At 45.0% G+C, this 23,506-nt stretch overlaps 1 protein-coding gene across 6 annotated transcripts in view; it reads left to right on the top strand.

The window, feature by feature from the left end:
• Positions 1 to 23,506, top strand: part of PROM1 (prominin 1) — a 200,683-nt gene that overhangs the window by 33,602 nt on the left and 143,575 nt on the right. For 4 of the 6 annotated variants that reach the window (XM_081812572.1, XM_081812574.1, XM_081812571.1 and 1 more), the window contains exons 3-4: positions 10,676 to 10,731; positions 20,296 to 20,501. In XM_081812572.1, the coding sequence (XP_081668698.1) occupies positions 10,676 to 10,731; positions 20,296 to 20,501 (262 nt within the window). Of the gene's footprint in view, positions 1 to 9,835; positions 9,855 to 10,675; positions 10,732 to 20,295; positions 20,502 to 23,506 lie in introns of those variants that run through there. The other 2 variants (XM_081812576.1, XM_081812575.1) reach the window with 2 other exon arrangements.

Below are 23,506 nucleotides of genomic sequence, written 5' to 3' on the forward strand. Positions count from 1 at the left end.
ATTTGGTTCTGCAATTTTTTTTTCCTTTTCTTTATTCTTTTGAAAGAGAGAGAGCATGCACGAGCAGCAGGGAGGGGCAGAGGGAAAGGGAAAGAGAGAATCTTAAGCAGGCTCCACGCCCAGTGCAGAGCCCGAGGCAGGGCTTGATCTCACGACCCTGAGGTCATGACCTGAGCCGAAATCAAGAGTTGGAGGCTCAACAGACTGAGTCACGCAGGTGCCCCAGTTCTGCTATTTTTGGTGGAAATCTTTTCAAATGGCATTTATTTGCCTGTCTTGTGGTTTAGCACACACCAAACATAAGTCAGTTTGGGGGGTTGGTTAAGGAGCACCATTCAAGATCAGTTGTCCTCAGACACTACATGGGAAACCCTGCCCTTGCACTAACTGGGCCCAGGTGAAGCTCTCTGATTGTTTGGGGCATGGGTTGTCAGTAGGTACCGTTAATGATGGTGAGTCTGCCTGCTCTGTAACAGGGCTGCTCAGACGCGCGCTGCTCAGACGCCTGCAGGGCGTAATCATTCTATGGCTCACATAGCTGGCTTGGGCAGAGCTGTGGTTAGTCTTCTGGATCCACTTGACTGGGCTGTAGCACCCAAGGATTTAATGAAATGCTAATCTATGTGTTGCCATAAAAGTATTTTACAGGTGTGGTTAACACCTACAATAAGTTGACTTTAAGTGAAGGAGATTACTCTCAATAATGTGGGTGGGCCCCCCCAATCAGCTGAAAGTTTTTAAGAGCAAAAACTGACATTTCCACAAGAGGAAGGAATTCTGCTTCAAGATTGTAATATCAACTCCTGCCTGAGATTCCAGCCGGCTCTAAAGATTTCAAAGTGCCTAGCCCGGGCGCCTGGGTGCCTCAGTCAGTTAAGCGTCTGCCTTCAGCTCAGGTCATGATCCCGGAGTCTGAGGATCAAGTCCCACATTGGGCTCTCTGCTCAGCAGGGGGTCTGCTTCTCCCTCTGACCCTCCTCCCTCATGTGCCTTCCCTCTCTCAAATAAATAAATAAAATCTTCAAAATGCGTAGCCCCATACTTCCTTAAAATCAATCCCCCTTTCTCTTCATCTCTGTCTCCTCTCTCATCGGTGCTGTTTGTTTGGAGAGTCCTGACTGACACAGGCAATCATTTACAATGTTTGGGGATTGGTGGAGTGGGGTGGGGGGTGGGAGTGTAGTTGGAGAAAAGCCTACTCCTCCTCTCCCCATTTCAATCACTGAAGATTCAAATCAGCCAAGCCCCCCCATATCTTGAGTCAGAGATCACCGAGTGCTTTCTCTGGGGGACCCACGTTATGTGTAGGTGGTGTAACTTTGGGAGGCATTGACCTCTTCTCATGTACCTAAGTGTGCAGTTTTGAGATGGGGTGGTTGGCATGAATCTACTTTGAAATAAGTGAAGAGCTTTCTTTTACCATAGATGCTGTCCTAACTCACCTCCATTCTAGCCAGAGAACTCATACTCAAAGATGGACCTTGGCTTCCCATCAAACGATGCGAAAGATGTGTATCTACATGCCTTAAGTTAAAATCTCTAAGGCACGATTATCCTGCTTTTTCTCTTTCAACTAACCTATCAGCTATCAGAACTGATCACATCACTGTGCTGATTTAATGTAGATTCCAACATTTTTCTTGCAATAAGTTGGCACCTTAAACAGTATTCTTGATAAAGAGTGAACTGAGTCAAGTTATTCAAATAACCAGAACTTTTTCAATTTGTTCATATTGAAATATCTTTCTGTCAAGAGAAGAAATAAATGTTCATTCATTGAAAATGTGCATCAGGAAGTTCTAAAGCACAAAAACAAAATCCAGCAAGCTTACCCCAATGAGGGAAGACAAGATTCAACCACAGTGAGTTTCCTTTCTGTAGTTTAAAACCTCTTCATGTGGGAGCTCTGGAGAAAGTGCAAGGGCCACCTAAAAACCACATAAATGTTTACATTTTAACCAACTAACTTTACATCTTGATGAAAATCTGTATTCTGCTCCAGAAAGAGCAGCCTACCTTGGGTAGCTGGTGCTCTCAACCCATCTAAACAGCCACTTTGTGCCCATAACTCTTGGAGATGGTCCCAAGATCTTAAGCCAACTTAGTCTTAACTCCTTTTTGATACAAACTTCCCAGGATAACACTGTAACCTGAGAGCATTTTCCTTAAATATTTTGGCAGTAGAGACGCCCTGGATCAGCGTGTTTTGAACATGTGTTTTGTAGATTAGGAAAATTCAGCTGGTTGTGAAGCTGTTGAAAGGCTTATGGAGATTTAAGGTGGGAGTGTGGATGTTTTCCAGAGCTTTGCAGATCCACAAATAGGAAGCAGGCAGGAAGGTGCTCTACCTGAGCTATACCATACCCCATTTTGTAGTGACATTTCTGACTTTGAGCGCCTTTTCATGCATTCTCTGTTATGAATACAGAAATCTCAACCTTTTAATGAAGATGTCTTTTAAAATCTCCGTTTACATTAGTGCCAACCTAATGGCTTCACCAAACCTCAGTGTGTTATATGTGTGTGTACCTGCTCCTGGGGAAAAAAATTAACCTTTTTTTTTATTATGTTCAATTAGCCAACATATAATACATCATTAGTTTTTGATGTAGTGTTCAACGATTCATTAGTTGCATATAACACCCAGTGCTCATCACCACATGTGCCCTCCTTAATGCCCATCACCCGGTTACCCCATCCCCTCACCCCCCTCCCCTCTGTAACCCTCAGTTTGGTTCCCGGATTCCAGAATCTCTCATGGTTTTTCTCCCTCTCTGATTTCTTCCCATTCAGTTTTCCCTCCCTTCCCCTGTGGTCCTCCGAGCTATTCCTTATGTTCCACATATGAGTGAAACCATATAATTGTCTTTCTCTGCTTGACTTAGTTCACTTAGCATCATCCCCTCCAGTTCCATCCATGTCTATGCAAATGGTGGGTATTCATCCTTTCTATGGCTCAGTAATATTCCATTGCATATATGAACCACATCTTCTACCACCAGTTAAAATGGGAAAAATTAACAAGACAGGAAACAATGAGTGTTGGCAGGGATGCAGAGAAGGGGGAACCCTCTTACATTGTTGGTGGGAATGCAAGCTTGTGTAGCCGCTCTGGAAAACAGTATGGAGGTTCCTCAAGATGTTAAAAATAGAGCTACCCTACAACCCAGCAATTGCACTACTAGATATTTATCCCAAAGATACAGATGTAGTGAAAAGAAGGGGCACATGCACCCCAATGTTCATGGCAGCAATGTCCACAATAGCCAAACTGTGGAAGGAGTCGAGATGTCCTTCAACAGATGAATGGACAAGGTAACCTTTGTTTGTCAAAGCTGGCAGGACGGGCTACAGGTAAGAGGATGCTGCTTCACAAAAATGTTGGGAGTCTTAATTGGCTAGGCTCTTTTTTTAGTTAGGGTGAGTGGCACCATTTGCTATAACAAACAAGCCCAAGTTTCAGTGAAAAATCTTCTCTGTCTTGGCTCCATCTGATGTAGAAGTAACGGAGTGGAGAGGCCCGGCCTCCATCTAATGTCCTTCCATCCCTGTGGGCTTCAGGATTCTCCACTGGATCTTCTGTATTTTGCTGGGAGATGGGTAAAGAGGGCGAGCATGCAGAGTCTTGTGGGAGGTTTTAGAGGCCAGGCCTGGAAGTATTGTGTATACACACGTGCCCATGTTCCATTGGCCAGAACTCAAGTCCCATGTCCCATCTAAGTGCGTGGGGTCTGGGGAATGCAGTCAAGCAGTGGACCAGAGAAAATGAGGTGACACGTGGGTTCTGCCAGGCACTCTCCACAAGCTGTGCCACAAGCTGAGGGACTGGAAAAGGCAGAGCAGGGAGAGCGGCTCAAGCGCAGAAGCAGAAGACGCTAACGTTTTCGTGTTAGTCAGTCACATACCAAGCACCGCACTGAGCCTTTCTTTTAGGGCAGAGTGCCTCTCGCTCTTCCTTCCTCTGTGGAATGCCAACACATCCAGGAAGTTAACCCTTTGACCTGTCCAGGTTTGTGTTTTATCGGCACTTGTCAGGCATTCGACTTGGTTTGCCTGCCTGCCCCTTGCCCCCTCGGGAATTCGGCCTAGCTTGGGGGAGGGGGTGAGTCGTCAAATTGATGTTTAAGAGCCTGCGGAAAGTCTTTTGTGCCTGGAAAGAAACAAGGTTTCCATTAATATTCAATTTTGAAAGTTATACATTCACCAACCTAGCTTTTGCAGGTTTCTAAATTGAACTTGAGTATTACTTTATACTACTTATAAAACTGATCCTTTTAGTAGGAACCCGAATAAAATCTTTTACTTTATAGTGTTGATTTGATGCATAAATTAACAGATTAAGTCATTCTTAGTACAGAGACCCCCACGCCACATGAGACCGTGGCCACTAGAGGTCAAAGAGACACCGTGGTGTCTCCACAGGGGAACCCACTTAACACTGTTCATGCTCTTAGTTAATCACATTTCCAAGCAAACACTTTAAGTGCCTAAGAGAGCTTACTTTGTGTGTGCTTGTGTGTGTGTTTAATTTTTATTAATAAGAGTTCTGAGTACAAATATAACTTGACATTTAGGAAAAAAAAGATCCAAAAAAAAGATTCACTCTCTAAGTTGTGTTCATAAAGAAAAAACCATTCTGTGCGTTTTAATCTCTAATTTTGATGCTGAACACCTTAATGCTCCTAAGGTTATCACTTCCTTTTTGGCTTAATTTTAATAATTCTGTCTTGTTGCATCTAATTAAAGAGACAAGAAAACATCAGGCAGAGAAAAAGCAAAAAGAGCAATTAGAATGACCCGAATATAAAACTTTACTAAACTTAAAAAAAAAAACCTTTAAAATAAAACAAGCTAAAATTAGAATACTTTTGGCAGAAAAATTACCAGCTATGAACAAAATAACATTCTATAAATATATTTTCTCAAGAACTGCATTACAAATAATATTGTTTTACATAGATTAAGAATGGGGGCTCCTGGGTGGCTCAGTCGTTTGAGCATCCAACTCTTGGTTTCTGCTCAGGTCATGATCTCAGGGTCAGGTCATGAGATTGGTTGGGCTTTGCACTCGTTTGGGAGTCTGCTTATCCCTCTTTCTACCCCTCTATCCCTCCACTACATGCTCGCTCTTTCTGTCTCTGAAATAAATAAATTTTAAAAATCTTTAAAAAAAGAACGATTTGCAACATATTAATGTTGATTTACATCAGACATCAAAATCTCTTCCTTAAAAAAGCTTTTAAATATAATTTAGCAGTTTTTAGGAGGTTCTGTTTCCAATAAATGGCAGGAACACACTTTAGAAGATATAAGGTAGCACATCTTTTAATTAGAGACCTAGCCAGGTAAGTCTTGTCAAATAGATATCAGCAAAATCTTTGCAAGACCACTTAAGTTTGTCACAAATCTGATGAATCAACTGCCAGCAGCAAGGTTTTTTTTGTTTTTTTTTTTTTAAGTTGTCTACCCATTTTCCAAGAGAACGTTCCAAGAGTGAAATCTCATTTGGCCCAGCTTGGGCCAGAACCTACATATGTATTAAGAGAAGCCAGTTAGGGAACAGAAATATCTTAGTCAAAGATGAGTTTTGACTAAGATAAGGAAGATGGATTTCTTTTATATACGGATCCTACTTTTCTTGCTTTATCTTGTTGTGTGGCTTCAGATATAAAAAAAAAAAAAATCCATAGAGAAATTATTCACACACACACACACACAAAGCAAAAAACCCAAAACCAACCAACCGAATAAAACCAACTTACTTTCTAAGTTGGTCATCTAACACAAGAGGTCAGAATTAGCCCTTGTTGCTACATTTCTTAATTTCCATCAGCACATGAAATTTAAAATTAAGTCCCAGATAAGAAGACATCATACCATCTAAGCATTGAATGAAGAAAGGCTGGTAGCCACCATCATTGTGGAAAGACCCACAGAGCCCCTTCATGAGACCAGATACTGGGAAACAGGCTTCTAACCATGAAAAGAACTTCCTTGTCCACTGGCTTCCATATTTCCCTCCTACTGCTATATTTTAAGAGGCAGCTGTTAGGTTGTGGAAAGAGCATGGGACTGGTGTAATGGAAAATAAATCGCCACAGGGGAAAGGTGGCCAGAGAGCTCCCCAGGTTCAGAACAGGGAGAATCTTTCCCTGGCGTCTGGGAGTTGTCTGGCCCTTGGTAAGTGCCTTTCAGGCTCCGTCAGAGCAGACCCTCCTTCAGGTCAGGAAGAACAAGGTGGCCACTGTTGTCCATACCGAGGTCTCACGGAGGGCAGTATAACAGGGTGGTAGCCCAAATGCTAATGGCTACCTCGCTCACCAGGCAATACCGGGACCTAATCACAGACTTCGGGGATCCCATCTGATCTACGGAAAGCAAGCAACACTTTTTATGATAATCTTATGTTTATGCAGCATCAATACCACAAACAGTTCTGAAACCCCGGAACTTTCCGGGGATGCAGGCCATCCAGAGATGAGGATAGTCTCCCCTGGAAGCCTTTAAGGAGCTGGCCAGGAAGACAGAGGTGAACACAAAGGATCGAAGTGCAGCAGAATCACCAAGCAGGGGTGGCAGGAGCTCGGGGAGCAGAAGTGGGACCCCGGCTCTTCCACATGCTTTCTGAGATGGACCACAGTCGATTCAAAGTTCTCACCAGCAACGAACATGTTAGAACTGAGAGAGTTTCCTAGTGTGGGGCTTCCTGAGTTCCCACATGAGGCGTGAGCCGCAGTGTTAATGCCAGGGCTTTACAGATAAAGACGCTGGGCTATATACTGCAGGCTTTCCCGTGTTCATTTACCTGGATTAAAAGCCACTTAGAGATGCACAGGGAAGGCAAAGGGAACATGGATATTGTGGATGCTCATTTTGTGTTCTCGTTGGACAGGGTGCACTGGGAGGTCAGGGCCACGCGTGACCCCCGAGCACTTGAACGGTAGCTAACCTGGCCCAAGATGTACTGATGTGCATCTTACACCCTGAACACTTAGTTCAGGTTCAGACCCTGAGCACTTAGTGTGAAAAGAAGGCTGTGAAGTAGCTCAGTAATATTTTTATATCGACTGCATATAAGAATGACAATATATTGCATGTATCTGGGTTAAGTACAACATATTATTAAAATTAAGTTAAAATAATCACCTGTTTCTTTTTCACTTTTTAAATGTGGCTACTAGGAAATTTGAAATGACTTGTATGGCTTGTCATAGATTTCTCTTAGGCCGTGCTGCTCTAAACCAGGGGGAGGGAGAACATCCCTGCTCCAAAGCCTCAGACCCGCTTTGGCAGAGAGGCAAGGCTAGCTGGCAGACAAAGGACAGGGTTGAGCTGTCAGTAAGGAGTGCCCCTTGGTGTAGCTGGGACCGTTCCTCGACACCTGGGACCACCAGGATCCCAGGAACTTGGGAGAGTCCTCCAGCCAACTGACAGGATCGTCGGTTGGACATTGGAAGACTGTCACTGTCCCACTGAGGCTGTGGCCGACACATGACCCACGTGTGTCGTATCTGCCTGCCTCCATGGAGCTCTGTTAGGGAAGCACCTGCTACATGTGTTATTGATAGAACCGGTTAACGTGGAGCGAGAATGATGTGGTAAAATCCTGCGTCTGTCAACCGCACAGATACAAAAGTTGCAAAATCCTAATTTTTGCTTCAATGCTCTAATTTTATCGCTGGCAACAAGTCCCGTCAGCCGCTTTCTTGAAGTTGCGGGCTCCACTCCCTCCGTGTTAGAGGAAATGTCTACGAGATAGTCAAGCCCCGATAACCACGGTTTCTTTCTTTTGAGCGAAAACAGTGCTCTGTGAGGCCCATGGGGGTTGTAGCTCCCAACTCAAAACGAGGACCCACTACTCTTTCTGGAGACAGCTGGATACCGGGGTGTGCAGCAGGAGCGCCTTATGTATACTTCTGTTACTCGCAGGTTGAGATCTGATAAAATCACCATTTTGCAATGCTTCGCCAAGATTCTTCTGACGTGTAGCAGGGCTTTCTATCTTCCTCGAGTTCATGGCAGCGCCGAACACAGCGAACACTGTGTGACTTGTGCACAATCAGTCCAACCCTCTCCACCACTGCTTTTGTACTCTGAGTACAAATGCCAACACAGAGAGACGGCAAATAACGTCTTCTGCTTCCACCTCGCGGGCACCCTGAGCAGATCTTGAGGATTCCGGGATTCCTGGGGAGGGTGGGGGGTTCACGGGCCACATGTGCAGATCTGCCCACTTAGGCCAGTGAGGATCCATCTCTCTGGGGCCACTTGCCTAGTCAGTGTGACCCGAGAGGACAGAGGGGGCAGCTCCCCCGAAGAAATCCTACGTTTTCATTTGGGTTGGTTGGTTTGGGTTTATAAAGACGAGAAAAGTGGATGGGTAGTGTGTGGCCAGACTAACATAATCTCACTTATCTCACTTGGCCCGAAGCAGTCCTTTGAGGGTGGGGACTGACATCATCCCGCTTTGCAGATGAGGATGCTCGTGGCAGTTAATTCTTCACCCAGGGTTAGACCCCCAGAAAGTAGTGGAGTTTGGACTCCATCCCAACTCTTACCTAGACCAAGATCCCCAAATGGAACACATGAACATCACCTGTGTCTTTAAATATATTTTAATAAATGGATGATTTCCAATTTAAAAAACATCATCGGTGGACCCTTACATCCAATGAAATCTAGAACAGAAACCTAATCTATAAAATAAACCAAAAAGGGGCACCTGGGTGGCTCAGTCGATTGAGCGACCAACTCTTGATTTCGGCTCAGGTCATGATCTCACGGTTGTGGGGTGGAGACCCGAGTCAGACTTCGCACCCAACAGGGATTCTGCTTAAGGATTCTCTCTCTCGGGCACCCAGGTGGCTCAGTTGGTTAAGCGACTGCCTTCAGCTCAGGTCATGATCCTGGGGTCCTGGGATCGAGTCCCGCATCGGACTCCCCCTGCTCTTTGGGGAGCCTGCTTCTCCCTCTCCCTCTGCCTGCCACTTGCCCTGCTTGTGCTCTCTCTCTCTCTCTGACAGAGAAATAAATAACATCTTTAAAAAAAAAAAAAAAAGGATTCTCTCTCTCCCTCTGCCCCTCCCCCCATGCTCTTTTTCTCTCTCTCAAATAAATAAATAAGTCTTAAAAATGAACAAAACAGGGCGCCTGGGTGGCTCAGTTGGTTGAGTGACTGCCTTCAGCTCAGGTCATGATCCTGGAGTCCCGGGATCGAGTCCCGCATCGGGCCCCCTGCTCGGCGGGGAGTCTGCTTCTCCCTCTGACCCTCCCCCCTCTCATGTGCTCTCTCTCTCTCATTCTGTCTCTCAAATAAATAAATAAAATCTTAAAAAAAAAAAAACAAAAACAAAGCAAAGTGACTAGTTCAAGGTGGGAGGAGATCCCTGATGTCCCTTGGAGAAATAACTAGTGTTCCCAGTACCCTAGGGTTAGGGTAGGCACCCCAAACCTTCCAGTATGATCCCTGCTCCTGCAGCACACCCTTTAAAGATCTGCTCCGTTTGGGCTGCTCTATGACGGTGGGAAGTTGTTTTCCAGAAAGCCCTGCGGGGAGGTGGCTTACTTTGTCCCCCGGCATGTAAATCTGAACTTCTCGCTTTAAAAAAGGATTCACAACAGGGTTTCCTTTGCCCGCCTTGTAGTACACTTGAGAAGTGATCAGTACGGAAACAACCATACCACTGCAGAAGCTCATTGCTGGGGTCAATTACAGTGTGGAGCATGGGAAGGACCGTGGAGCAGAGAGAGGAAGACCCACCTGGGCCTCGCTCTGGCCTCCTCACACATCACAGGCTTTGGTCAAGTTGTCCTCTCTGGCTGGGCCTCAGTTGCCTCATATCATGACTAGATTGGTGAGTCAGAATAAGAGACGAATCTTCACCTATGTAAGAATTAGGAAGTGCCCAAAATGAACATGCAGGGAAAAAATCCCATTTTGTGTATTATTTCAGGTTTTCATGTGCTGCTTGGAGATGGGGAGGGAGGGGTGTTTCATGTGAGGAACTGCTGGATTAAGTTAATTGTAAGATTCCTTTTATTTGTAAAATATTATGTAACTATGGAATGATTAAAGAATGAATTGCATTTGTGTTTCCAAAAATTAAGAGTGAGCAGTTTCAGTGTCCCGTTTTATCAGTAATTATTAATGACGTGTATGTTGGTAAATATTAAGTGAGCAATTGAAAACTCTTAAAAATGGCAACCCTCTAATTCTGCCACCAGCAAAATAGTAAGTCAAAAATACTTGTCTTCCATTCTTTGCTTCTGGCTCGAGCCTCATTAGCTCAATTATTTACCTACATTAAGAAATAGGAATAAAATTGGGGTGCCCGGGTGGCTCAGTCAGTTGAGCATCTGACTCTTGATTTTGGCTCAGGTCATGATCTCAGGATCCTGGGATGGAGCCCCGCATCGGGCTCCCCACTCATCAATGAGTCTGTTAGGAGATTCTCTCCCCCTCGTTCCCTTTGCCCCTCCCCCTGCTTATTCAGTCTCTCTCTCTCTCTAAAATAAATACATCTTTTTAAAAAAAGAAATAGGAATAAAATTATGAGAATACTACATAGAGGTACAGTAATGTGTGAGTATATATAGATCTTATTTCCTAAATATGCATTTTGTGTTTTTACTGAAAAAGTAATCTTGCTATTCTTTTGTGTTTTTTTTCCCTCAGATATTTTAAGAAAAATTCTACAAAAGAAGTTTGACTTCTCAACTGAGTATGAGAAGGTAATTTTTATTGATATGTTTGTTATGAAAATAAGTATGTACAAAATTTTGGCTGACTTGGAAGTAAATCTTTAAGCAATCAGTTAATCTGTGAGATCTGTAATTTTTTTTTGACTAAGAACTTTTATGGAATATTGAAGCACTGTATAAATCCCATTTGAAGCAACTTATAAACTCCATTTGAGCAAAAGCAGAAATTCCAAAAGTAGGATTTGAAGAAACATTCACCTTTCAAGGTGTATGTTATTTAAAAACCGAAATTTCCTTAAGGGAAGCATTACGGTACTTTTTTAGCTAAGGGAAAATAACTCACTAACTAAGAAGAGTTGTTTGAGGATTTCTAGAAACAGGGATGTGCACTTGGTTTTAAAATATAGTTTGTTGAAAAGCAGCTTCACATTTGAACAGGTTCATGAGAGCTTTGTGTGTGCACTTGCCCTGGCTAGAGATAAGGAAAATAGCCCTACCAATTGAGACAAGGTGTGAAAGAGGGGAGGAGAGGAAGGAGTGTGCCTCTATGATCGACTACCTGAACAGAAGAGGGATTCTTTTGATTTTGGTTGACCGCGAGTGTGGGTTGTCAGTGAAACAGACAAATGTTTGTTGCATTGAATGTTAGGGTAATAAAAAAAAAAAAATAGCGTACCAAATTGTTTAAGGAAGAAGAAGGAGAAGAAGGGAATAAGTAGATTTATTAGTAACATGCAGAGGAACATAGATGAAAATAATTAAATCTGACCGGAAGCTCTTCCATAAGGAGGTGACTGGGAGGCTTGTGGTAAAAAGGATAATAAGCAGGGCTGGAGCAGGTAGGGAGGTGGCTTTGCTGGCCTCCCAGGCTTCGGGGACCAGGTGAGCCGCAAGGACAAGGTGTGAAAGAGGGGAGGAGAGGAAGGAGAGGTGAGCTGGGACCCTGAACGCTCGCGAATACGAGTGGACGGTATTTTCACGAAGTATTAAAGGACCTTGTGTGTCTCTACTTGATACCAAGGTGCAGCTCTGCTCATTCACTCTGTTTGCCTCTACGATCGACTACCTGAACAGAAGAGGGATTCTTTTGATTTTGGTTGACCGCGAGTGTGGGTTGCCAGTGGAACAGACAAATGTTTGTTGCATTGAATGTTAGGGTAATAAAAAAAAAAAAAATAGTTGAATCTGTTTGTCAGGCTCTTCGTCCTGCAGGATTAGGCACTTTGCTCTCTCCTTCCCTGGCATGGAGGTGATTATCAAGAGAACAATAAAAGCAGACATATGGTGGACATCCTTGAATGGCCAGCCACAGCAAATGCTAATGACAGTGTTCCCAGTGGGCGTGGGGGGCAATGTATGGGGAGGGCGTGAACTCCCGCCCAGTGAATGGTTACCTCAGATGCTGTGCTTGCCATGCCTCCTATTCTCAATTTGCAATACGACGATACTCAAGAGAAAACAAACACAGAAGCCAAAGAGGAAAGCCTTATCTAAAAACCATTTACGTGTATCAAAGATGATGCGCCAGTTTCTCCCTAGTGCTGATGGCCTTCCCTAGTACCGTGGAAGGCATTTTCATTATTAAATGCCACTGGCTTCATGTGTCTCCCAAACACAAGGGCCCACGTCTGCTTGCCTCCCTGGGCAGAACCAAGTTACAGTTGCTTTGATATCGATACTGATAATTCGCAGGCCATCAGCTGCCTGGCCTGAATGCCAACTAGTTCTGCCAAGGGGTGGGTGGGGGCAGTGTGCTTCACCTGGCCCAGGCCTTGGAGGATGGGGTCCTGAGACCCTGAGGTCACTCTGAGCAGCTGGGCAAGTAGGAGCTGGTGTTGGGCTGCCACTCTCCAGGGCAGGATTCTTAGCTGGGCAAGTCCTTTGTGGCGGGCTTCGTATTCGATTTGGAGTAAAACTGGGCATCTCCCTAGTGCCCGATTTCCTCTCCACCTCAGGGGCCTTTGTAGATGAACAAAAGCCATTGGCACGGAGGTGAAGTGGAGAGAGGAGACAGAATTGAGCCCTCATGAATGACCTGAATCCTCCCCCACATGTGGGACTGGGTCATGTTTTCCATGGCTGTCTGAGGAAGAGGGATTTGGGGAGGCGAAGACTCCAGAGAAGCCAGGCACCTTGGGAGGGGAGCTCTCTGACTGGTTTTAGTTTGATGTATGCTGGGTGTGTTGGGTTACAGTCCTCCCAAGCAGATCAGGAGTCAAGGACTTGGGCGTTGCAGGGAACACCGGCTGGGAAGTGGAGAGATAATACAAGGGAGGGAGGGTGGCCTGACTGGTGTAAAAGGTGTGGCCTGACTGGAGCGTCATCCTATAGAATTGCTGGGGAAACGGTGCCAACCACCAGTGTCCGAATTAGCCCACGGGAAGGGTGAGGAAGCTGAGGTATCCAGACACCGAGACTGAAGGCGCACAGGTTAAGGGCTGTGTGGGAGTGGGGGAAAGGGTTCACCCTTAAGCACTTCTGACCTTCCATGGTTCCAGAAAAGGCCTTCCAGTGCAGAGTTAAAGATGCCAGGGGCTAGAAGTTCAAGGAGGCACAGGGGGATGACCGAGGCCTGAGGGAGGTTGGGGGGAGGGGGCACCAACAGCATCTTCTGCACTGACCGGTGCCCACGGCCTCTCTAATTCACGCAGTCACACAGCTAAGGTCTGGCCAGGCGAGTGGCCCTGAGGAGCCTTTTCAGCTATCTTTGTCCCCAGCTGAGCATTTCCTCCTCCCGTGAGCCCTCAGATGGTGGCGGAGCCTCTGAGGCAGTGACCTTCCCGCTGGGCGCTCTTTCAGTGAACTCTCTCCATAAGGAGGTTCAGAAGCATTCAGCAGACCTTTTGTTCCAAGGGCTGGGCCTAACTTTGGAAGGGAAATAGGACTCCCTTTCACAGAACTGCCTCCTTTTTATGCTTCAACTGAAAGTTAAAGGTAGTGCTTTAAGATCCTTGGCCCCTCTCCTCCTTGACATTTTTTCTTTTACTTCTCTCTTTTGTTTTATGTATTCATTTTATCACTGTTGACAGAGCGCTGACTAGGAACAAGGCATGGTAGGGCGACAAACATGTGAAAGTTGGTGGAAGGGAGGTTATGGGATAAGAAATAAACATGGATGTTACGAACCGATTTGCCCCCAATTCATATGTTGAAGTCCTAATCCCCAGCGCCTGGTGTGGGATTGTATTTAGAGATAGTGTTGTTAAAAAGGTAATTAATTTTAAATGGGGTCATTAGTGGGTCCTAATCCAGTCTGACTGGTATCCTTATAAGAAGAGGAGATTAGGACACACACACACACACACACACACAAGACCGCGTAAGGACAGAGGGAGAAGACAGCCATCTGCAAGCCAAGGAGAGAGGCCTCAGAAGACACCAACCCTGCCCGCACCTTGATCTGAGACTCCCAGCCCCCAGAACTGTGAGGAAATCCCTTTCTGCTGTTCAAGCCCTCTGGCCTGTGGCGCTCTGTCATGGCGGCCCCGGCAGACAGAGTGCGGTCGACAGCTGGACTGTGAGGTGGAGGGCGATTCGCATCATGGAAGAAGTTCTGATAAAGGACCGTGAACGCTCGGAGGAGGGGGATTGTTGTTGCACCTGGGAAATCGGGAAAAGACTCCACGGTAGGGCTGCATTTGAACTGAGATGTCAAAAGCATGTAGAGTAGATGAGAAATACAGCCTCACTTCTGTTTATGAGCACTTGGCTGAAGGTGCAAAGCTGCTTCATTGCTTCATTGCTTCTGAAGCATAGACTGGGTCATCGCCCTCTCTGTAATACTAATTCTTGTCCACCCTGGGCCCACACTGGCTGAGGATCCTGACACTGTTTCTCATCCTCACAATGACACCTGTCCGAGGCAGAAGTATCTGCGCTGCGCATGCCAGAAAATCCCGCACTCAGAGAGGCTGGGGAATTTGCCCAAGATCACCCAGTGACTAAAGGCTGAAACTGGGATTTGTACCCAGACGAGTCTAACTCCTAACTGACAAGCACATCACCAACAAAAATTAGGCTCAACCCCGGCCACTGGACTGTAGTCCTAAAATGACTAATTTGGAAGATGCAGCTCATGTGAGTATTCTGGGCTGTAGAGAGAGACTGACAGCCTCCATGCGGTGCCTTCTACCCATTAAGCCACAAACTGTGACAGTGGGTAATCAACCCTGGGAAGAAGTGGTCCGGCAGAAATGGAAATCCAGGAGAGGACTAGGATTTGGAATTATGGAGCCATGAGGGAAGCGGAGAACCAGGCAGATGAAGCTATGGAAATCCAAGCAACAACTCTAATGACCCCAGGTTCCTAGCATCTCTGTAGCACATGCTTGGAGGTGGGTGCCCTTGGTCATGACTTACAAGTATTACTCAGTTTGGTCTTCCCAGGAATAGTCTGTCCTCACCACAGATGTGAAGGTAGAGATTACATGGGTAATTCGCACCTGAGTGCGTTCCCTTGGGAATCAGCGTGGGTGAGCCCCTTCCTAGAGTCTCTGGCTGACTGAAAACCAATGGAAACAGCATTCCGTCACCCTCCTCCCAGCTCACATGGGCTTTCCGCAGAGAGAGCCTCTTAGCTGAGTTCATCAAGCAGCGGCTCCTCAATTAAATAAAAGGACACAGTCCCTGTCTTCAAAGAATGCATAGTTTGGGGCAGTTTAGGTCGATGATTATGATTGGTTCCCATCAACAACCCCTAAGTACCACCCGCACCTCTAGAAATTTTTCCAGGGGACAGTTCTCCCAGCAGCACCCCCCACCGCCACCTCTGTCTTTTCATTCTGTGCATCCCTGTCCGTAGGAGTGGCCAGCTTCTTTGGGATGACCTCCTGGATTCCTTTTCTTGTGGTCATGGTCCATCTCCACTTCAGCTTCTTGGTTGGCTGCTCTTCCTCATTCATGTCATCCCTCAGTTCTTACCTTTCCCTTTCTTGAAGCTTCCTCTGGCGGCAGGTACTGGGCCTGGGCCTCATCCCTGCTGCCTTTCATGACCTCACTAGTGCTAACAGTCATTGGATATGGATTTGGCACTTAGGAAATGGCAGGTCATCATTCCAGGTGGGTGTGTGGTGTTTGCAACCCATCCTACGTGTCTGCGAAAGGTAAGTGAATGAGTTCCTTGTTTCCTGCCCCCCAGGGGGACGTGGCATGCTGCCTGTAAGAACACACTCTCCTTTCCAAGTAAGGAAATTACCTTCTAGAGATCTCAGAAGCATTTAAGAGAGCAAGCAGTGCAACGACCCATGACCAGGGTCATTGTCTGAGGCTTGTTGGAGGTGAGAGATGAGAATAATGTTAACATGCATTGATTATTTCTACTTCTGATGATGATGAGGAGGAGGATGATAATGATGACTGAGCATTACTCTGGGAAGCCAGGTCCTAAGCACTTCACATGTATTAACTTATTTAACACATAGTAAATAGTATATGTAAAGTGTTTAGAACAGAATAATGCACAAAACCGTGTTGCTGCTCACTGTTTTCTCTTGTTCTCTTTGCAAAAACTGCATAAAATAGGATCTCTGCTTATCCCCGTTCTGTTAGTAAGGTAACAAAGGCTCAGAGTAGCACTGCCAACAAGACCCAGGCCTGTCCCCCAGAGATTCTGATGTAGTTGGTCAGGGCTGGCTGGTTATTTTCAAGAGGTCCCTGGGTGATGATAATGGGTAATTAACTGGTGTGGGGAATCACAGACACAAAGCCGTACAGCAGGATTCAAACTGCTGCATTGCATGAAAATAACTTGAGACCTGTGTGACAGCCAGCATGAACGGGGAAAAGGTGAAGATGTACCCAGCTGCACTGTGGAGTTTGCTGGTACCCCAACAAATACATCAGACCAGACCGACCCCTCAGCGGCAAAATTAAACACAAAAGAATCAGCTGATGGTGGTAGTTTACAGGCCTTCTGCCCCGGGGCTCAGCCCAGCATGACCAGCCCTAGAGCTGAGAGCGGGTTTCCGAAACCCACCTGATCATAGCCAAGACACGGGGCTTGCTTTCAAGACAGATGCCTGGGTTTACCCAAATCTCCTGATACCCGCTCTAGGGGAGGATCTGGAAGCCAGTATTTAGTATGAGGTGCTATGAGGTGGTTATGGTAGTAAGTTTGGGAGGCAACAAGCCTGTGGGGCCCACGCCCAGGGTCATTCAAGGTGCCCCATGTGACCCTGGGGGCATGTGTATCTGAGCTGCCCACTCCAACACGTTGTATGCCTCATTTAAAAGTTACTAATATCACAATCATCGTTCTTTCACATCTGTGAAAATCTGCCATCCAAAGCTATAGTTCCAAATTTAGATTTCCCAGAGTACACTGTTTCAAAAAAGTAATCCAGGGAATGGCATAGAGCCACCCGATTTTATTTTGCCACACAGGGATATTTAAAACCCACCATAGCAACGATATTAACTTTGTCTGCGTTCGTATACCTATCACCTCCCTCTCCCCACCAAAAGGATACACTGAGCAAATTTCACTTCATGGGACACTCGTTGTATCTTCATTTTTCCTGTTTCACTACGGGGCGGTCCAGCCCTATCTCTGGACCACGATTTTGGAAACTCCCTCACTGAGTTCATCAGTTTACCTGATTCCAGTTGGGCACCTGTTGCACGCCAGGTCCCGGGGTGGGTGAGAGAATGGTGAGCATGACGTCATGGTTCTTGCTCTCCCCGAGCGAACAGCGGGGCTCAGGCGGTGCTCCCATGGGAGAGCCCTTCCTCGTGGGGCAGGAGTGGCCTCCAAGGCAGCATGATAAAAGCAAACTCACACTCGGTTCTCAAGACAGATTTCCAGGAGGACGCAACATCCAGGCAGACTTGAGTTTCATGAGCAGAGCAGTGAAGGGAATGCTGTTCTGGGTGAGGAGGCAGCACCAGGGAGCTGGAGGGAGGAAGGGGGAACAGGAGACTTCTTCCTAGGAACAGAATGGTCAAGAAGAGCAGGACGTGAAGCCAGGATTAAATAACAGGATCACATGAAGAGGTTTGAATGAAACATGGTGGGAATGCTTGGAATGCCTTTGAGCAAGAGAATAATGCCATCAGATTCTCAGTTCAGAAAGGACGCTTTGGAAGCCGTTGTTTTGACTGGGGTTCTAGGCAGCTACTGATCTTCTATTGTGCGAAGACCACATGGTTAGTGTGTTAAGCATGTGTAACTTTCCCTCTATTCCGCTCCCCCCCGCCCCGTCCACAACTGGTTAGCATATTGATAAGAACCTTTCAAGAAATCCATATATAAATTTCAGATGTAAATTCCAGACCTGACTCTACCTGAAGGCTGTTTCTCTAATAAACACTCAAGTTTTATGTTCCTGTCTTGTGTGGATCCTCCTCTCCTTGATTTTCTCTGTATGGAATATTAACGTTCCCAGTTGTGGTTAATCGCTCATGTAACTTTTTCTGTTTTCTTGATGCATGCCGCCTCTGCCTTACTCTCCTCAACTCCTCAACTGCTTTGACTTCCACAGCCAGAAAATGTAGTCTTGACTCTGAAGGTAAAGTCCTTGTTTGCTGTTTCTTGTTGCTCTGTCTAAAGCCAGCAGGTAACGAGCGGTAAAGCCGCCGTGGGGGTTTTTTAAAGTGGCTTGCTTCATTTTTGTTTATGGAATCATCGTTAATCTTCTCTTTCAGTTTTAGTGCTTCGCCAAAGAATAGCGATCCATCTCAGTAAATTTCAATCCTGATCTCCTCCTCCACATCATCCACAGAGCGCCCTGGAGATCCTTATGTTATCAGGAAATCATTTGGGTCCTTGCCAGACCTTGGCCAGACTTCAGCCCAGAAAGGAACTCTTGAAATGACATATCTTGTTCCTGATACTTTTTGACATAATATTGAGTCAGTGGCATTGCAAAGGTTGTATATAAAGTGTGAAATTTGTACTTGGAGCTAAACATAGTGCATTTAGAACATTTCAAAACACCTTCTCTCCTGGGTTTGGGTTCATTATCTTCCTGGGATTCAGAAAGGATTTTAAATCCCTTTGAAAAATAGTAAATAATTTAGAACATTTGCTGGGAAATGATATTGAAATTGAGAAGAGTTTGGGGTTTCTGAGGCTGGTTTCTCAACTGGCCAATGATGTGGGTCCCCAAGGGCAGGTTACAGGACTCTCTGTGGACATGGGGTGCGGCCAAGTTTAAGCAGGAGCGTGTACTTGATGAATGCAGCAAAATTCAACCACTTTTTTTTTTTTAGCATTTTATCCTTAATATCAAAGAATATTCCATTAATATTCAAGTGCCACGTGCACCTCAATGCTCTGAAGCATTTGCCCACAGAGTTAACTAATATTGATTGACTATTCACTATGTGTTGGGCACTTAGCTCTTGTTTTCACTTTAAATCATTTAATTATCTGACCCTCACAATACAGTTTATGACATTAATGCTAATTCTGGTTTAGGGAACTAGAAGCCCCCTGCTGGAATTTAAAGCAGGTCTTCTGACTCCCAGTTCAGTGCTAAGACCTCACATTCGCTCCTAGGAGCAACACTTGTGTTTCATTTACTTGGCTCAGCTTGGCTTTATGGAAATGTGAGTAACTGTACACATGCATTGGAATGAACTCAAGTTTTGTGTCATCCGGTTGCATTAATTTTTTTTTTAATCCCAGAATACAGCCCCAGCAGAGATTATGAAAATATACTTAGGTCACATGATCCTATCTCGAAGTTGTGCTAGGTCCTAGGAACAGAGGACTGTCCAAGACATGGGCTACTGAGCCCAGCCTCGCCAGCACGGCATGAGAGGTACCACTTACAAAGGCTACATACTGCACTTGGCACCTTAGCACTGATCATACATTATCTGTAATGTTCCCAATGACATGACCTTACAAGGTATGTATTATTAGTCCCAGCATATGGATAGGGAAACAAAGCGAGTGGCCTGTGATTAACATGTCTGACTCAGAAAGTCTGAGCCTTTTTTCTAAATTTAGATATATTCCAGATTCTTTTGTAACTATGAATTCGTCATGAATTGATCCAATCCAAATTGCTTTGAATCCTTAATAACTTCTACTGGTCCTGTCTTTCTGGTGAAAAATCATCCCGATATGTAGATTATTCATAATGCAAGTATTTCTGCCAAAATGTGTTATACCATTTAAAAACAAACAAAATACCTTTGGGGTTTAAATTCAGCCATTTGCAACTTGACCGTGCATTTGGACATTTTACCCTGAGTTGAAAGAAGATAGTAACCACTTGGTTCCATATTCTGGTAACTCAAATCTGCTTCCTCTGTTTCAAGAAGGGGCATCAAGGGACTCCAGGGTGACTCAGTCAGTTAAGCATCTGACTCTTGATTTCGGCTCAGGTCATGACCTCAGGGTCGTGAGATCGAGCCCTGTGTCAGGCTTCATTCGCTAGGCGTGGAGCCTGCTTAAGATTCTCTCTCTCCCTCTTCCCCTGCCCTTCCCTCTAAAAAAAAAAAAAGGAGCATCAAGATGGAAATACACACATTAAGATTTAACTCACCCTGGCAAATAGGTTAAAACAAATGAAACATGCACACTATGGAATGTTCTACTTGTTATTTTGTGTTACAGTATATGCTGTTTCTTTTGTTTGTTTGCAGATTATCTACTATGAAATCGGGATTATTATTTGTGCTGTCCTGGGACTGCTCTTTGTCTTTCTGATGCCTCTGGTGGGGTTTTGCTTTGGTCTGTGTCGTTACTGTAACAAGTGTGGTGGAGAAATGCATCAGCGACAGAAGAAAAACGGGACCTTCCTGAGGAAATACTTTACGGTCTCCCTCCTGGTGATTTGTATATTCATAAGGCAAGTAGCATCTTGGACGGCAGCGGATTTGTGTTTTGGGTGGGTGAGGGATGGCCCATGTTTTAACTGTTAAGCCCATGAGTTTAAAGCAGGACAACAACACACCCATAAAACAGAAGAGAACAAAAATTCGTGTCCAGGATGGTTCAAAACAGTGTCACCATAACCAGAAGTTAGCGTGGTAATCAGGCTGCCCTCATTTACATGCTAAGCCAACCCTTTGGTATTTTTTCCTGTTGAAGACAAGCTGGTAAATCTTGGCCTGCGAAAAGTATTTACCTCCCAGAACAGCAGCTCCTGCCTGAAATAGCTAGTTGGAGACAGGCGGCCTGCAGAAGGCAGAGCATTTGCTAGTTGATTTGTACATTCAAAGGGATCTTGAATGATAGGTACAGTCCCTGAGCTGGGGAATGTGCGAATATTGTAGAACAGAATTAACTTTCTAATAATAAACCTAGTTTTCTTGAATTTGTAGTTAAGCTGCTACCCTCTCCCGAAGCCTAGAACACGCTTCATGATTTAGAATGTTTCTTCTGCCGTTCCTTCTGCTGCCATAAGTTTTCCAACGGACTGACAGATCAGTACACTGCTTTTAAGACACCAACATTCTGGGGGTGCCTGGGTGGCTCAGTTGGTTAAGCGTCCAACTCTTGGTTTCGGTTCAGGTCATGGTCTCAGGGTCGGTCGTGAGATTGAGCCCCGCGTTGGGCTTCACACTCAGTTCAGAGTCTGCTTAGGACCCTCTCTCCCTCTGCCTCTGCCCCTCCACCCCACCCTCTCTCTCTTTCTCAGATAAATAAATAAATCTTAAAAAAAAAAAGACAGTAACATTTTGTCAAGTGCAAACCAGTTTCCTCGGCTGAGCAACGTGCTTCACGTGACTGGCCTCCTGGTTGTGATATTTGGTCATGGTTCCACGTCTCCTCATTCATTCAGCCAATGAATGTCCTGACATCTAGCAACAGAACTAAAGTGCCCACAATGTGAATAATGCTAGGCCCCAAGGAGACACAGAGACAGCGAGGACCGGGAGTCAGCCTCCTCCTCACTATTTTCTCAAGCACGGCGTTTGCTCGGTAGCTGTGAGTAAGATTTTTCGGGTTTTGCTAAATAACTGATCTGAGGGAATTTAAGCAGAATTCAGAATTAAACAGAAATTGAGCACAATGAAACAGAACAATTTCAGTTGGCCTCCCAGCTGAAGTTTTAGCTGGAGATCCAAGAAGAAAGGTTCTGCAAGTGTGGCCATTAGCAGGGTCCTGGTAGGATATATGCTGTGGGGTGATGATTCATCGGAATGCACTGTACCTATTGGAAGGGACGGAGCAGCTCTAGACATGCTGAGATGAAACAGTCCCCAGGAGAGATGGGTTGAGAGAAGCAGCTTGCAGACTGTGTATAGAACGTGGCCCCTAAGACAAAAACAAGAAAGGAGAGACACAAACACTTGGTTATATTTGCTTAGAGCATACGTGGTAGGCTTGCCACCTGGCCACAGTGGTGGCCTCTGGGAAGGCAATTTGCCGGTTGTGGAGGGTAGGAAGGAAATCACTTCTCACTGCAGATAGACTTTTTGTCTCTTTGGGAGTATCTACCACGCTCAGGTATTACCTACTGAATTCATTGCACCCCAAATTAAACTTAACCAACCAAAAAAATCTCCCCAAAAACCAAAAGCCAGTGCATTACCACTGATTCCAGGACAATCATCAGTTTTTGTGGGTTTTTTTGTGTTTTTTTTTTTTTTTTTTGGAAAAAAGACATACTTTTTCTGAAAATAGTTAAATAATAGACCTTACCAGTCTAGGTGCAAACTGGACCCACGTGAATGGGTTGCTAATTTCACGCACCCTTGTTTGACCATCAGGGAGGGCTTTTCTGTTTTCTATTCTCTGTCTCTCTCTCTCCAATGCTCTCTTTGTAAATAATTTGAATCTGTTCCTGCACCTTGAATTATGAAAAACAGCTTGAGGTCAGGTCAATGGTAATTTCAGATGTCCCTGACTGCTCTGCTTTGTGTTTGAAATACTTTCAGGAATGCACAGACCCCACTCCAGCTGTGGGAGTGGTTACCTCCTCCCCAGCTACCAGAAAAGTGTCAGTTGCTGTCCAAAGACCTGTCAGACTCAGCAGAGATGCTTGTGCATTTCTTTTAAGCCTAAAACTTCCATCTTTCATTCATCCCGAGACTTGGACAGCCATGCCTCTCCCTCTCTAGAGGTAAACTCTGGACAGCAAAGATGAGGCTCAGGAGACAAAGTGTCATCTGAAAATACTTGCCCTTAGGGCTTCTTGGTAACTTGATTACTTATTCAGTAAGTTAATAGTTTTCACTTGATATAAATACATGTGCTGTAATTTCAGGAAAACTCTTTGTTGCATGTAGTTACTTATTTACCCAAATAAATGTTTACATATATAATAATAGACTTTCTATTTTTTTTTGAATGAAACACATATTGTGTATTGGGTTCCTATTTTTGGGGGGTTCCTATTTTTATTTTTATTTATTTTGAGGGGGCTTTTATTTACATATAATTATGTGCCACATGTGTTATATTTCACCCTGAACTGTTTGAATTATTTACATTATGTTTAAAACGCCACTGGGGCGCTTGGGTGGCTCGTTGGTTAAGCATTTGACTTTGGCTCAGGTCATGATCTCAGGGTCCTGGGATTGAGCCTGGGTGGGGCTCCATGCAGGGCTCCCTGCTCAATAGGGCGTCTGCTTCTCCCTCTCCCTTTGCCCCTCCCCCTGCTCATGCTCTCTCTCTCAAATAAATAAAATCTTTAAAAATTTTTTTTTAAAGTATCAAAATATGTGAACAATAAAGCTATAAAGAAATAAACTGGGCTTTCATTTATATGTGAAATGAATGCTACAATTTTTTTTATTCTTCAAAACTCAGATCCATCAAATAAATTTAGGTAAGTTCTTTTTTCTTTCTCTCCCAGGGATATTTTAGTTTAGAAAATTCTTTAAGGGGCACCTGGGTGGCTCAGTC

This window comes from Leptonychotes weddellii, chromosome 2 (assembly GCF_054177405.1).
Source record: "Leptonychotes weddellii isolate Sample4059 chromosome 2, ASM5417740v2, whole genome shotgun sequence".
NCBI lineage: Eukaryota > Metazoa > Chordata > Mammalia > Carnivora > Phocidae > Leptonychotes > Leptonychotes weddellii.